General features: G+C 39.1%; 1 protein-coding gene across 1 annotated transcript in view; it reads right to left on the bottom strand.

Moving 5' to 3' along the window:
• Positions 1-16,689, bottom strand: part of PTPRR (protein tyrosine phosphatase receptor type R) — a 140,089-nt gene that overhangs the window by 7,431 nt on the left and 115,969 nt on the right. The window contains exons 9-13 of the mRNA XM_074539732.1: positions 11,772-11,851; positions 9,637-9,774; positions 3,347-3,457; positions 2,000-2,157; positions 95-208 (exon numbers count right to left, since the gene is read on the bottom strand). Coding sequence (XP_074395833.1) covers positions 95-208; positions 2,000-2,157; positions 3,347-3,457; positions 9,637-9,774; positions 11,772-11,851 — 601 coding nt within the window. The remainder of the gene's footprint in view (positions 1-94; positions 209-1,999; positions 2,158-3,346; positions 3,458-9,636; positions 9,775-11,771; positions 11,852-16,689) is intronic.

The following is a 16,689-nucleotide window of genomic DNA, read 5'->3' as shown; positions in this document are numbered from 1 at the left end:
CAGAATCATTATAGAAGAATTACTGATTATTACCAAATCATTTTGGTAATTATTTCAGAATCATTGACTGATTTGTGGTTCTTCTGGAACTCACCGATCCATTCGTAGCTGGCAGACAATGCTCAATGCATCTACAACTCCCTCTTCCTTTAACTGCTGACAACCAATGGCTGTGGCAATAAAACATCCAGTTCTTCCTATACCAGCACTGAAAAAAAAGCAAAATTTAAAAGGAGAATGAAGTTCACAGATCCAGGAACTACATGAAAAACACTAAATAGCTATGAAAATAGAAAAAAAAAAAAAGAAACTTGGAATTGCTACAACCCACAGTTCCTGGGTGCATGTCCAGCAAGGATGACTTCTCAGCTCACTTTCATAAAGAGAAATGAATGTGGGCACTGTTGCTGCAGTCCAGTTGTGGGTATTGTGAGGCTTACATTTTTTCACATTGCATACAAGTGTATGGTAAGAAAACCAAGTTTCATTAGCACTACAAAATCTGAGTATTCTCAGGCCCAGTCCATGCAGATGAGGGAGACATGTACTGAAAAGGAGGAGACACCAACCTAAAACCAAAATTCAGTAGGGCTTTTTAAAGTCCTCAAAGTATACAGGGGTTCTGCTAACCATACCTCTAACCATGGAGGCAAAAAGGACCTAGACCCATGCTGATGAAGTCAACTCTCTCTCCTGTGATTCTGCAGGATGGTGAAGGACTTGGTGCCATAGCTCCCCAGGTTTTCGTGATGCCTGCTGGCAAACAGCCACTTTGGCATGTTTTTAAATCCCTGAGGCCTCAACAATTTTGAGAATCTCTGCCCCACTCTGTTTCTTGCTTAAGTAATGTAGAATGCAGTGCACCTCATGGCTTTCATGCTAAATGGCAGGAAAATTGGCGGAAAATATTAAAAACTAATTTTGGGTCCATGTCTTCACTCAGACAAAAAGGGAAGAAACTGTCTGACTGGAAAATGGAGTGTGAGATTTGTAGACCACAGTGAACATATAGATAGCTGAGTTGCGACTGAAGAACCATGAATTTTAATCACAACGGGGATGATATCTTAATCACAATTGAGATGATATCCCTCTTTAATCATGAATAAATTGCTGCCCATGCTTACAGACCTTATTGTCATATCACTCATCTCAGACAGACATCCCATTCTTCTGAAGACCTTCATTACTGAAGATCTGTACTACAAAAAGGGCAATCTCAACAGCTATCCACAGATTTCTGCATTGTTAGGGAAACGACAATCCCTGATAAATATAGCTGCATAAAATTTGGGAAAGTTGCTTATTCATCAAATTCTAGTTTTCAAAAATTATGGGTGGTTCAAATGTGTCTTCCATTTTTCTAAATCTCCTAAATATGGAACTGGAAAGTTGTTGAAGATGAAAAGTCCTGATTTAATGTACTTCTAGAAAAAAGAAAGAAGTATTATCCTGACTTTAAGAGATGTGTCATCACTGTTATGAGACAAACCAAGTAAGAAAACACTGATTTATTTTTTTTACTTTCTGTTTTGCTTCATCTACTTCTTTCCACCAATATAACAAATCCAGTGCTACTTCCTATTATTTAAATTGCAACATGGGGTAATGAATCAATATAAAGCAATAAAATAGAATTAAACTTGAATTATTAGAAGGTCATCCTCTGGTGCATTATAATTTGTGTGAGTAAAGCTCTATTCTTGAGTATTGAATAGCACTTTGATCTTGAATATCCAACCAACTGCTTTTGTGAAAATGGTCACAAATTGCAGTACTGATGTATTTTGGTTTCCAAATTTGTACCTGATTCTTGCTCCTCAAAAGCGACTTGCTTTGCAATATGCTTTGCCTACTGGTCACTAAAAAAGTCAATTAACATGAAGAGCAGCTGGGAAATTTTGTTTTTCCCCAAACACATTCTTTAGGAGGGCTATTTGCTGCAATTTGCTGCAGCCTTGCTTTAGGCAGTCACTGAGGAGAAGGGCTGGCCAATTACCTGCAGTGCACAACGACAGGCCCTCTGTCCAGGGATTCCAGCCTGTCCTGTTCCACGTCCAGCATGAGCTGCAGCAGAGGCTGGGCGCTGTCGGGGGTTTTGTGGTCCGGCCAGGACGTGTACCAGTAGTGCTTCACACTGCGGGACTGACTCCCTTGCTGGAAATAACACCAAGACTTTATATGAACAACTGTATTCTTTTTATTTCTTACACCGTTATGGTAAAAAGGCAGTAAAAATGTTAAGAGAGATTAAACATTTTTTTATATTAGACTTGGAAGATGTAACTGATGTGCTTCCAGACACACAATTACAAGAAGAGTTTGTGCACCTGAAAACTTGGCTGTTTTTCCAGCTGTGTTAATTCTCAGTAGTTTTAATCGTCTCAGTAGTTTTATGACTACTGACTTTTCCAGATGTGTAAGTTCTGTTCATCTGGCTATTGACCTCATGAGTGTATTGTCAATTGGGAATTGTCAGATGTCTGTGTTATATCAGCAACAACATCTAGAGAGAAAAGCTTGATGTGGGCTTCTGAATGTCTAAATTATCATGTTTTTCTATCTTTAAAGGTCATTATAATGTTCTGATACTAAAATTACAAGAGTATTTAAGTTAAAGATGTAGAAGAACTGCCCTTCTAGATTAACAAGATATCCCAGTTTGTTCAGTTATTCTCTCCAAAAGAGTCTGCTACCACTTACTTCAACAAGGGGGTTAAATATGGGCTAGGGTAATTAGTACTGGATGATATAATTTCTCCTCACTTCTCAGTGCTGGAGCTGAAACACTACACAAATTTTCCCAATACATTATTTATTGTAATGCTCTATCAGGAGCAGCAGGTCAATCTGATAGCATGAGAGTGTAATAGGGGAGTTAACTCAGAAGAGGAGCATCTGTCTTATTTTCCACAATTAACGTGTAGTGAGAACCAGGAAAGCATGAAGATTTCTTTATATACTTCTTTTTAGCTTCTCAGATAGGCTGTAGTTGCACTCAGCACACAACATGAGCAGTATATCTTTCTTTAGAATGATGCTATGCTAGTTTTTTCATTAACTAAAATCCTTTTACTTTGCCCTGGCGATGCTAAAAGGGCCTCAAAACAAATGCAGTTCAAGAAAATGAAACTTGCACTCTTTTTTGAAGCCTTTTTTATTGCCAGTCATACAAAATGGCAATACAATAAGTATTCCAGTACTTTGGCCTCAACCCTACCTTGCAGCTTCATAGCTCCTCCTGCAAAACTTTATATCCTTTAAAAAAGCCAACACTCTAACTTCATTTAACAATAAAAAAAAAAGAGAGCATTGTGAATGAGGTTTCTCAGATGCAGGTAATTACCTTTATTGTAAGCTGACGGACAGTGTAGTTTTTGCATTCTTGCACACTGTTAACAAGAACTTCAACCTTCCCATAGATTCCTCTTTTTTCTGGCCAATAAAGCACACATTTCTGGAAAGCAAGCATCAGTATCATCAACAAACTGAATCCTGGAGCCATATTCATATCTAATTTTTACACAGAATTTGTTTTTCTGCAAAATTCAGATTAATTCAACTGAAGTGTTATTCATGTCAGGAGTACTCCTAGATAAGATTTTGCAGAGTTTTACTGAATCACTTAGGCCTGGTTTTCAGGATCTGAGTTTTACAGTATAGATCTCTTCCACAGAACAATTTGCACAGCTGTCTTTATTCTTAAAAGCTAAGTGAAGTTTAGTTATAGGAATTGTTTTCCACATTCAAAATTAAAGATTTTTTTTTCCTAGAAAACTCTAAAATTCAACTTTTGAAGTTTTGTCTTTCTAAATGGGATTTCCTTCTGAGCAAGAGATCCAGAATTTGTCCTCTGCCCACAAGACCTTTTATCCTATTTACTCTCCTGGGCCCTGATACAAGAAAGCATTTAAATGTGTCTTTAGATCTTACTAAACTCAATTTGCCTTAATGTGTATGCTAAAGTATTTTGAAGATCCTGAGTTGTTTTACTACATAACTTACTGGAAATTGGTGTTAAAAAAATTTTTCAGTCTTGCTAGAGCTACACAAAATTTTATGCAGAATTCTTAAGGAATCAATAGTTTTACACTATATCAGCAATTTATCTGACAAACTTCTACTAAAAAGGAGATGAAGAAATGGTACTTACAAGGCAAATAATTTTACTTTCTCCTTGCAATAGTTTGCTTATATTCTTCACTATTCATTTAAATTAGAGTATCTCCACAGGCTATATGAAAGCAAATACCTCTGTTGTATAAATACTTCTCTAGAAATGGATGCTTATTCCCTTAAGAAAATATTTCACATTTTCTGAAATAATGCTGCCCAGTCCAACTCATTCATTAAATAAAAAGACTCCCCAGCATTTAAAGGAAACCTTCTATTTTAATATCCAACACACAGGTATAAAAACCCGACCAACCAACCACATAAGAAAACAAACAAACAAACAAACAAGCCCCAAAGCCCAAGAGAACAGTTCTACAATAACAGGAATCCCAGAAAGACCTTGTTTGTATTTCCTCATAAACTCTTGCTGAAGCAACTGGTATACATGTAGATAGATAGTAGCCTACATTATGCAGCAAAATGAAACAATGCCTTTAATATAATTAATAGCCATAAAGCACAACTTTCAGTAAATACTGCAAAAATTATCCAGAAAAACAATCAGTGGAATGCAAGGCTTTACCACCAGGTGTGATATTTAAGTTGCTACCTGATACCCCAATAGTGGATTGAACTGAATCGTCTCAGTTGTATAAATGCTTTTCTAAAAATAGATGCTCATTACCTCAATAGTGTAAGGTGTGTGAAAGCCACATTTCCTGAAATAATGCTGGCCATTCTGACTGGCTTCGTTCAAATCTTGTCTTTTGCAGAACTACTCGAACATCCTAAATTTGCTGTCTCCCCGAAGAGATCAAGAATGGCAATAAAATACTCAGAAATTTGTATGAAAAAGAGTGTTCACAAGTTCCACAGTCTACCCATGTGACACACAGAGTTACTATCATCTGCCAGATCTGCAGTTCATGCCCCTCCCTGGGAGTGTAGTTTTCAGTGCTAATATGGGAAAAAGAAAAGTCTAAATACACAATTGTGCCCTGACAATCAACAATAGTTGAGTAAACTCCTGAGACTTCTTGATAAATGTGAGCATGCAATGCTCACTACAAAACCTTCAGGCACTCCAGAGGAGTGTTTTTCTTGACTCTTTCCCAGAACTGGAATTGGCAACTTGTGCTGGGTGGACAATGAAATGTGGCTGTTCATTAAAATAACTTTCATTTAACAGTCTGTCTACATTTAGTGAGATACAATGGATTATTTTTAACACTGTTGCTGTGCATCCTTTAAAAATACTGCTTGTTGTTGCTTTAAAAATAGCCTTGAAAATACAGGTGGGGTAGGCTGATGCAAGCACTTCTAAGGAGTGGGGAATGAACATATTTTTGAAACTTAACTGAAAAAAGGGAAAAAAGATGGTAGTAGGAGTGATAAATTATTATATATACATAAAAGAATATACAAAATCTCAGGACCATAATAAAAAAAAGTAAACTGCCTCTAGCTGTTACTTGTACATAAAAGAAAATTTTTCTCTGGTAGGAACATTTTAAACCTTTTCAAATATCTGATATAGTGGATGAAGTGTCTGGTGTCCAGCTTCATGTGTGCAAGCAGTAAAAACTCACTGCACACAGTATTTATCAGAAACAACCAAACATGGTCCCTCCCCACCCCCAACTAAACATTCCCTGACAAACAGGAAGTTTATACAAGAAACATTCTCTCACGTGACTTTTAATTGACTTCAGCCTTTGCCCTTTCCCCCTGCGGCAGGGCTGCAGGCTTGGGTTTCCTCCCATTCCCTCTCCTGTCTCCTGGCATGCCCTGTGCCATGCCCACTGGGTGCCAAGCCTCATGGGACTGCTCCTGAGGTGGATCTCCATAACTGAGTGGGATCTGGCCCTGCCATGGTCTGGGGCTGGCACCTGTGATTTATCACAGCCAGTGTTTTCAACTTTGCAGCACTGTGCCTACTGCAGGCTGGTCCCCAGCTCTGCCAAATGGAAGGAGGCTGCCCCAGGTGACATGGTGTTTAGTGCCTTCACATTCTCTGGATTTGGACCCTGAACAAAATTAGTTTAAAAATTCTCAAATATTTGTGCAGTTGCTTAACTTCAACTCTGCTTCTGGGGTATTTCTCCATATAGCTATGCCTGTAAATTTATACCTTAAAGGTACCAATAACAAAACAGTAAGGAATAATAACAGCAAAGCTGCAATTCCAGAATCCCTTTTACTCCTGCCTTCTATTTACTGTCACTACTAACTCAAGCATGAGAGGTACACTATAAGGGGGCTTGCAGGATTTGCCTTCGTATACTGAAATCCTCACAGTTACCCCCAAATCTTCCCAAGTTTTTTGAAAACCTGTATATGGTACCAATACTCAACTAATAAGTTGACTTCAAGGAGGTTTATGTGAAGTCTGTAAAAGGTAGGATTTCTGAATTCCAAAATCTACTTGGCTGTACATATGTGGACCATATATAGACCAACTGGGAAAAAATGAAATGAAATGTAGCATGAGCCTTAAACAGTGAGTTAACAGGATTGTCCTAGATAATTACTAGATTATCTAATTACTAACGAGATTTGCATTATCAGAGTAATTTGATGCATCAGGCAGTATTAGTTCTCTACTCTTGCAGAATGCTGTACAAGATTCTTTACTTACACTTTCCAAAATATGTTTCCTGTTTAACAGGTAATGTTGCTAGTAAGTTTTGAAGGCAGAATAAATGCTTATTATTGATGTTGTACATAGGTCAATGACAAAAATCAGCTGATACAACAGAAGTCTATAAATTTCTCTATGAAATATATATATATTTGTCTGTGACATTCTTACATCTCATATATTTATCTAAATTCCACTGCTCAGTTGTTCTGACTAAACTCAGTAATATATGAAAATTGTATGTGCCTTGTGTGTAAAGCTTTGGAAGATTGTGCCCTAGAATATTAGTACAGAATTAGAGATGGTCACCTTCACTTAGTGATTTATCTCATTCTCTCAAAATGGGATGGATCATCCTCTGGAGGTGAGTACTGCTCTTCAGTGACCACAAAGGGTACCTCAATCAGTAGATGAGATGCCTTTTTCCTCACAGTAACTCCAAAATCATGGCCTAGTTTCCAAGTTTATCACCAGTTATTCAGGCAGAAGCTCCTTTGCTCTGGACTCTCCTTGCACAGGGAGATTTTCAATTTGTTCAGACATTCTGCAGTTTTGGGGACAGGTTTTACAAATTCTGCATGTTTCCTTTCTACAGCTGAAATATTTTTCTCAGCACTCTGTACTCATTTCTTAATCAGTCTTGAAAAAACTCATACTTACCACAGCAAGTCTAAACCATTTTTTCATCTGATACATGGAAGTAATCCTATAGTAACCTTTATATCATAATTTCACACAATTCCCATCACTAATGCAAATTTGTTACATCAATATCTTGAACTAGGACACTAATGTCCCAAATAATCTTTTAATGCAAAATAAATTAATTTATTATTGAGATTAAGGTTTCTCATGTGTCTCTCATTTGAGAGGTCCTTTATTATACATTACTTCATACATTATACTACATCATAGTTCAAATGAAGGCTGAGTGGTGTTACACCTATCGAGGAATACAGCCTATACACAAGAGTCAGGTATGGTGGTTTATTTGTTCAGGAGTGAATGTGGAAGAGTGGATAAATATGCTTGCAGATATGAAGGTACTTGTATATCTGTATACTGCAGATGTACCTCCCTGAAAATGATGGAAATAAAACAGACCCCAGAAAGGAAAAAATACCAAGTGTTACTATGCTAAATAAGATCTTCTTTTGCCTTCTCTATAGAGGGCAAATATTTTAGCAGTGAAGATAATATGCTGAGCAAGGCCAATAAGAGTTTGCTTTCTTTTCAATGGCAAGCAAGGTATAAAGAGGAACCTGCTGACAGTGGGAGAGCTCCTAAGGTTTCTAGACAGGACAGCTTGCACAAACACAGCCTCTCTATATAGCCTGGGAACAACTTGAGATTCCTCACCCTTTCTATGTGGAGGAAATTACCATTGCCAGGCACAACAATGCCTATAAACACCAGTGCCTAGAGCCTGCGTAACTCAGGTAAACACAGAGCTTCCTGACATGATGAAAACCACTGGACACCTCTTTCAAGTCATTCTTCTTACACAGTGTCAGATGTGAGTGTTTAAACAGTCAGCATTTCCTCAGTGAAATACTTACTCTTTTGGTCTATTAGCTTGGTCGATTGCTATGCTTTCATGATGAATCCTAAATGTGGGATTCTGAACACCTCTTTGAACAGTCTAGTGCAAAATGGCACCAGGTTTGGGAATAGGTCTTGGGACATTTTACAGGACCCACCTACTTTTCATATACAGTTTCTTAAAATCCCCTGGATTTTAAGTTCATGTTAGAAGTCCAAACTCATGCTGTGAAAGAGGAAAGCAACAATCAAGGGCAAAAAAAGAAGACTATGTCTACTGAGTTCATATTTAAATGGAGCAGTGAGTTTGAGCCCTGGGAATGCACTTAGACTCTTGGTTCTTGATCACTCAGACTAGAAACTTTGCCTGAATAAACTGTGGCTCTACCATCATGTGCCTGAGTTTGAATAACAGGGGCGTGAGTGTAGCAGGGGAAATACAGCCCTGGTGCTTTTGGCTGTGTGCTGAGATGTGATTGAGGCACCTACCTGGAGCTGGGAATCATTACTAAGTCTGGACTCAAGAAGAAAGTCCATCTCCTTTATTTCTGACTCTCTCTTGCCCACAAGCCCTGTAAACCACTTTTTTAGCATTCAGTCTCCAGAACAGGTTTTTTTATTGGCCTTCTGCATGGGAGAGTGATTTTTGTTTGTAATTTTTGGTAGTCAGAAATATGGGCACTGGCACTATCAAAGAAAGCCTGACAAAAATTCACATGATTACTTAATAAAAATATTGAAGATATAGTTTGGAATTGATGCAAAAGTCATGGAATGCATAACAGGCAGTTAGTTGGCCATTAGCCACTAAAATAAAATTGTCAAGTCTAATTGTTACCAAGGTAAAGAGTATTATTTCAATTCTGTCCAAGTTCCTCTGTGGTGTTGGCATCTGGGAGCCCAAAGTGTATTTCTGGGATGGTCCAGAAGATTTGTAACATTGGGAATGGATTAAATCCCTGACATTATAGCAAAGTGCAAACTTCAGTCATGTCAAAAAAAAACCTGCTAAGCACAACATTAACCATCTAGTCTTTATATACCAGAACGTAAAAACAAAGTACAGAGGTGACCAACAGATAAATGAGGTGTTTCTTAAAAAGTAAAAAACCCAACAGCATGGATCTAGAAAATGGAATTCTTTTTTGTAATACATAATGTCTTACAATGGCTATGCTATTACACTTGATGTACTTGGCTACCCTCATTATTTTGCACGTCTTATTAACAGATTATTTAAGAACCAGTTATCTGCTAGCTTCCTTCTGTATCTTCTAAAGTCCCTTCCATAGTATGCAGCCACAGGAATAATTTCTCAATTTTGCCAGTTGTCATACCTCATTTTTTTCTTTCAGCTTTGTGATCATAACAATGACAGGGCTGTCTTCTTGCCAAACCATCTGCCAGAAATCATTCACGGTATTAATCATGGGTCCCTGAGTTGCAATGAAAGCCTTCTCTTTACCTCCATATCCCTAGTTTAGAAACAGACACAAAAGCATTTACTTTAAATTCATGTGATCAATCTATATTGCAGGTGAATAAAAGAGCAGAAGGGGCAGAAAAAGTAACCTGAAAAAAAAAAAACTGAAAGAAGTTACAACTAAAAGTAGAGCAGATCAGAAATTTTTCAGTAGAACAGTTTTTTCTCTGGAAATCAATCTGATGAACTCCTGAGGATACAACAATTCCTCTCAAATTTCCCTGCTTATTTGGCTTCTTTTAGATAACTCCCTTCTTCAAGTTATTGGGACTTTCCTCATCCAGTGGTACTTTAATCTATAATTTAAATTGCAGCAGTGTTTTCAAGCTAGTTTATAGTCAATAAGCCACAGGAAAGAAAAGAAGAACTATAAAACTCATATCTACAAAGACTCTCCTATACCTGTTTTCTAAAGAAGAAGAGACTTTATGAAACTTTGTAGGAAGGACAACATATATAGGGAGCATAGGGAGTTCCAAGACACACATGATGTTCAGGAAGTCAAAGAAAGGTCAGAAAAACAGTGAGGAAGCAGAAGAGAGAGAAAGACAAGAAGAAATGGAAAAAAACAAGACATATCTTCTTATTTTTTGCATGAAAAGGAGAAGTTATGGTTTTGTGCAGTGATAGGGTGCCCAACAGTAATGCAGGAGAGAGCCTGGCAATCTCTGAAGGGAATGAGTGAATGGAAAACAGCATGAGGTGGTGTGGGAGCCTCTGGTCTTGGGTCTTCCTTTTGGGAGCCTTTCTTCATGACAGCTGCTACTCATTGCATAAACCAGTGGGATAATCCTGAGCTGGCACAAACTCTCCTCCAGCCACTCACCAATCTGCCTGAACATACTTTGTCCATGCCAGGTCTGTCAGGATCCCAGCAAGCCCAAGGATTTTGTATACATGGATGTGAAATTTCATTTCATTGCTGGGTTGCATTTTTTTCCACAGTTGCTGACAGTTCAACTGGTGTTAGTAGCAGGAGGAATCACCATATGTGAGAGTGAAGGGGGCTGGCATAGGGAAAAGGGAGACCTCAGAGGACTCAACGTATGGCCTGGCTCTTGGATATGATGTCACTGCTGTCCAAATAGAACCACTCTGCTTACTTACATGATGATGTCTTCATAAGAAATGATGAAAGTACAGGATGCAAAGTGAGGCAGGGTAAGGGGCATGGTGCTGTGTACCTACACGTTATATACTGTTAATTAGAGAAGCAACATCATTGTAGAGCTCTGTGGCCAAATTTTCATTGCACTATTACTTTTATTCCAGTGGAGGGTCTGGATAATAACTCTATAGAAAACATTTAATTTTGTAGGTAGATGATTACACTCCTAAAATATGACTAAATTAGTTTTTTGTAGTCTATTTAGCATATATTCTGTCATGAGTTCAAGAAAGCTCTGTGTGCAGGTGTGTGTGTCTGTGTGTGTGATCAAGGACTATAGCACACCTGACACTTAGAAATACTGCTTTTGATCAGGATTCATGCTGGTTATGTCACTGTGTCATGTGACCAGTACAGGGAGTAAAATGTGAATGGCTGTGTTGTGGGCACATGTGAATATTTATACTTGTCTGTTTTTGTACCTTTTCACAAACTTGTTACAGTATTTATTTAATTAACTGTTAATTTCAGGACTATCAATTGGTATCTTGAAAGTACTGGTAGCCCTCTTTACTGTAAGGCAGTAGGTCAATATGAAACAGTAAATACAAAAGTAAACAGCAATGCATGTGTTTCTTAATGCTTTTTATAAACTACTTGGTAATTTTTTAATTGAAACCATTTCTGTACATTCATGACTTTGTGCTTTTTGTTAGAAATGGCTTATGAAACTATTTCTATCACACATATGCAGACAAAAAGATGTGACATATCAATGAAGATGGTAAGAATAAAATAAATGGCACCTCAGCAAACCCAGCTATTGACACGGCAAATGAAATATCTTCTCAAAAGTACATGAAGAGTGTACATTTACTTACCCTAATGTAGTTAGCATTTATGTAGGTACTCAAGGAGTCAGATGGATTTTTTGGTTTCAAATACACTCTGCTTAGAGGATCTAAGAGCACAAGGAAGATGGAAATTAATAAGAAAACCCATAGTTAGAAGATTCCTAAAGAGAATCAAAGACTTTCTGAAGGAAGAAACCTACTGTTATTTGCGGCTGTCAAGCAGTAAAGAATTACACACCAAATACTTCCCTCTGCAAAGGTTCATGCCATGTAACTAAGGCAGCCCTGTACTGCACAGTGCTGGGCTGTGCAGAACCCCCTCAGCGAGCTGTGGACACTGAAGCAACTCTGTGAGGCCCAGGCAATGCCCAGTAAGGTTGGGTCTGCCCGTGCTGTCTCTGAAACCTGTGTCCTATCAATGCACCGTGGCTCATAATCACACCAAGCTCTTTGAGCTTTGGTACTTTCATCAGAAACTGTAGTGTTCAGTGACTGCACTGCACAGTCGGATCTAAATTAAGAAAAGATTCCTCTGCCTGGGATGAAATAAAATATACATCTTTTATACCACTTTAAGTTGACTGTAAGGAGCTTGACTAGGTAATCCATATTCTTCCCTTCAGTCCTGTGTCCTCATCTGATACAATTTGTGACCATTTATGTGTACTGGACTAGAGACACAATGCCAAAATAGAGGAACATTTTTCGTTACACTCTTCTTTCCTTCAGTCTTGGATGCTCTAGAATGGAGTGGGGGCTGGTTCTATTGAGTAAAGAGCTGGGGGTTCTTAAATCCCTCCTGGAAAGGAAGGTTTTGCTTCCTGATGATGTAATACCACCCCATGCAATACCATTTTGGACTTAAAGCAGCATATTCTCACGTATAAAATGTAACAGAAAGGGGGAAGCAGGCAGAGAGCAAGATGCCTGTGTTGGGGCTTTCTAGGGATGCACTTGACTTTCTTCACATTTTACTGAAAAAAATATTCTACCACTAAAAACATGATACTGAAATATTTCCATGCTAAAAAATTTTTTTTCTTCTGGCAATTTGCTTAAATACTTAGTTATAATCAGCAGGGTTTTTCGACAGTATACAGACACATTGGTTTGGAAATAGTCTCTGGATAGCTCCTCTGCTGAGTGCAATCTAGGCAATGCATTTAAAGATACATATGTGGGCACGAGCTGGAAAGAGATCAAAAACACTGCTTAGTGTGTGGCACTGCTATTTACACAAAAAATATAGAACTGATAAATATACATATGCTGCAGCAAAACCTAGTATTTTCAGAGTTGCTTCTGGATTTCTTTTGTGACTTTTCATTCTCTTCCTAAGAACACGAAAAATCCTTTGCAAATCAAAGGAAGGGGAGGGATGACCCCAAACATACTTTATGTCCTTTTCCCACTGGAGGTCATGGGAGCACCTTGGACAGGAGTGGAGGCGTAGTAGAACCCAGGATAATGTTTTGAAAGTATGTTTCTTAAAATATGCAAATGACTGCATGACTTCAAGTTCTGCACATGGAAGTCTTATCTTCTGTGGTTAATAGCACTACGTGAACCCTAATTAACTTGTGTTAAAATATCTTTGCACTAGTTTTCCTAACTTTTTTCACTTAGAGCTTTTTTTTTCCTTTAACAATATGAGGACAGGAAACCTCTCATTTCTTTTCAGCACAGAGTGGTTATTAGCCACTTCCACAAATGCCTCAGGCTACGTGGCCTTGAAAAAACACCCGCTTCCTCTAGTTCACACAATGGCTCTGATTCTTGTGTTGCTTGACCCCTACCTTAAAAAACCTCTTCCAAGCAGACCCAACATCCAATTTAATTGCCATGTCTTGAGATAAATGCCTCTGTTACTAGGGAGCAGCTAAATCAGCTTCACAATTTCTAAGACCTCCTTCCAACTCCAATCAATGAAACAAACACTGCTTCCGAACAGGAATCTTTTATAAATTAACAGTCATGATCAGTTATGAAATAGGCAAGTGCTGTAAACTGAGCCCTGAGAAGAGGAAAGCCTGAGCAATGCTAGAGATCCAGGCCACTAGGCAATCATCAGACACAAATGGAAGTCATTAGCTTCCTCCTGAATGACAAATACCTTGGACATAATAATCTTATCCTTAAGGATGGCAAAGTCTTGGAGTCTGAAGCTACTGCAGAAAGACAGATGTTGACTGCGAGGTTGAATTCATCAATGTCTATAAAGTGTCTGAAAATGCACTGGTGCTGCTAAATACTTATAATTACTAATAAAGTATGCCTTCTATAGTTTTAACTGAGGCAAAATCACTGCTGTTTTTTTCCATGTATCTAGGAAGTCTAGGATAGCTCTCTCAGTGGACTAGAAGGTGCTTCTTCTAACTCCACTTTTAACAAATTAATGCTGTCCTGAATTTATAATGTTGGAGGAATAGGAGGGTGTTAAAGGGAATGTAACTTGCCTCCAAGAGAGTGGCTGGTGCAGGGAACAGGCAGGGTTACATGGTAGCAGTGCTACCTGACAGCCTCCTGCCATGCCATGGGTAATGGAGGATCATTCACTCCATGAACTCCATTGGTGCTTTCATTAGGGAGCAGAACTGGAGCAAATATGACTGTTTGTAGTCAGGACTGGCGAGTGAAAGGGAGCTCAAAAATTTCAGCATCAGGAGAATAGTTTTCCAGCATCTGTTTATATGCTTTCATAATAAAGTGCTTTGATCATATGATTTAACCTTCTCCTTGTCTTTAGAGGAATGTCAGAGCGAGTGTTAGTGCAAGCCACAGATTGTGGGCTTCTGGGTCTGACCCCCTAAGTGGTTTCTATATTCATGTTAGTGTGAATCTGCTGCTCCGCCCAGGGTGTTTTCATACAGCCTTTTGACTTAAGGTTAATTTTCAGAGACGGACAGGGTATGGTAAACTAATGGATGTTTTGCACATACAAAGATACCCACAGAATAGTGTTAAACGACTTGCTCCTTTGTAAGCAAAAGTCCATGCATGCTCTGAAATACCACAGGAATTCTGCTTCTGGTCTGAGATGGACAAGTGAGACAGGAAGTAGGAAATATGTAGGGCTGAAGAAGTAGCAGGAGATATAGAAGATAGTAGGAAGCTGAGGTCCTGCTACAAGGACATGTAGGGGGGGGCTGCAGGAGACAAGCAGGCAAAGGTGAAGATGCAGAGTAACAGGATGAGGAATGAGCAGCAGGGCTGCTATTCTGCCACAGGAATGTGGCTGTGGTGAAAGACTGGGAAATCGGTGTGCAGGACTGGAAACCTGCTCAGAGGGTGTGAGAAATACTGTAGATTGGTGGCAGAGGGAATGCAGCTAAAGATACAGAGCAGGGTTTAACAGGAGCTATGGGTGGGGTCACAGTCAGGAAGAAGGAAGGAGAAATACTGATGTTAGGGAACTGCTTAGCCTCTCAACTCTGATCCCACACTGACCCCTCAATAGTTGAATTAGAATATTATTGTAATGCACTTAACACTAGAGAACTTAAAGCGGCATCCTGGTGTTTGCATAAGAGTGTTGGCTATGTTATACTGCAACTGAAACATCTGTCATAGAAGTGTAACATCTCCTGTACTTTTTAGTTTTCCATATAGAATAATTTTCAATAGGCATTAGTTGTATTTCACATGAGTGTGTCTGGCTGGGTGGTATCTTCTAACATAAACCTGCCCTCATGCACCCTGTCACGGAATTATCTCTTAGAAAATGAGAATATCCACTGCAGGAAAGAGGGTGGAGCTGGCAGGACTGGGCATTTTTAGCACGTCACTTGTCATCACAGGTGCCCCGATTCAGGAGACGCACCCAGTGCTGGGAATGGAAAAGCTGATGCGGGTGTACAAAGCAGAGGGTTGATATCATCTGAGCAGGAAACCAGGAAAGCTGCTCTATTTAATCACCCAAATCATTTCCAAACCCTCTCCGACTGGGTGTGGGGTGCAGGAATATTTATTATGAACATGTGCCTCAATCCTCAAAATATCTTCTTTGAAAAACCTGGTGCTAACACACACCAAACCTTCTGATTTCTGATTACAAAGTGCCTGTCAGTGGGCAGCTGTGGTGCACACCAGCAGTGTGCTTGGGTTGAAAATGTGTCATAGAGCTAGTAGCACATCCCAGCTAACTGGAGGTGAGGACGCACAGGCACGCTGGTTCTCAAAGCTCATCAGCATGGAGCACGGCCCAGCTGTCGTGTCCCAATTCAAAACACGTGCTACAGTGGAACTGGACTCACTGCACTTGCAAGGCGTTGCTGGAGGTGAACCTGATGGTGGCTGGGGCACCCTGGACATGAGACGCTATGGGAAGGGAGAACTCCTTCCAAAAATCTGCCAGCCAGGCAGAGGGGGGCTGGTGATATCTTGTCTCCACTGCAGCTGATGGCAAAAGTCCTGCTCTTATCAAGGGGGTCAGGATTTCACCCTCTGCGTACATCCTGTTGACACTGGGCCAGACTCTAAGGGATGCTGAATTGTCTGATTGTTGGTATCTAACTTGCATTCAATTACTTTCTGACTTTAATTGCCTTCAATATTTCTTGACTGAACTCGGATACACACAGCTTTTGGCTGAAATAGATAAACTAACCTTGAGCACAGTGAAAATATTACTGCAAACTGAAGAGAAGCAAGGATTCCACACAAGCTTCTTTCCCAGCTACATATCACATTTCTGAGATTAATCTACATGCTGAAGGCCATCAGTTTTCATTAGTCTGACTGCAAGGCCTTGGTGAGATATGAACAAATGATGATGTTTTCAGTTTTGGTGAGAGAGACCTCAGAAAATATGTGAATTTGAATGACTAACATATAACACAGGCCTGCAAGGATATTCTAGAGAGGTTTAGAAAGCAAATTTCTTAAAAGTATTCTTCATTCCAAACCTAAGTAAGGGATTTACATTTTTATGTGGGAATGTTCTGTA

The sequence above is a fragment of the Zonotrichia albicollis genome, chromosome 4 (genome assembly GCF_047830755.1).
Source record: "Zonotrichia albicollis isolate bZonAlb1 chromosome 4, bZonAlb1.hap1, whole genome shotgun sequence".
NCBI lineage: Eukaryota > Metazoa > Chordata > Aves > Passeriformes > Passerellidae > Zonotrichia > Zonotrichia albicollis.
The sequence above is the reverse complement of the archived record's forward strand: the minus strand, read 5'-3'. Positions and strand labels throughout refer to the sequence as shown.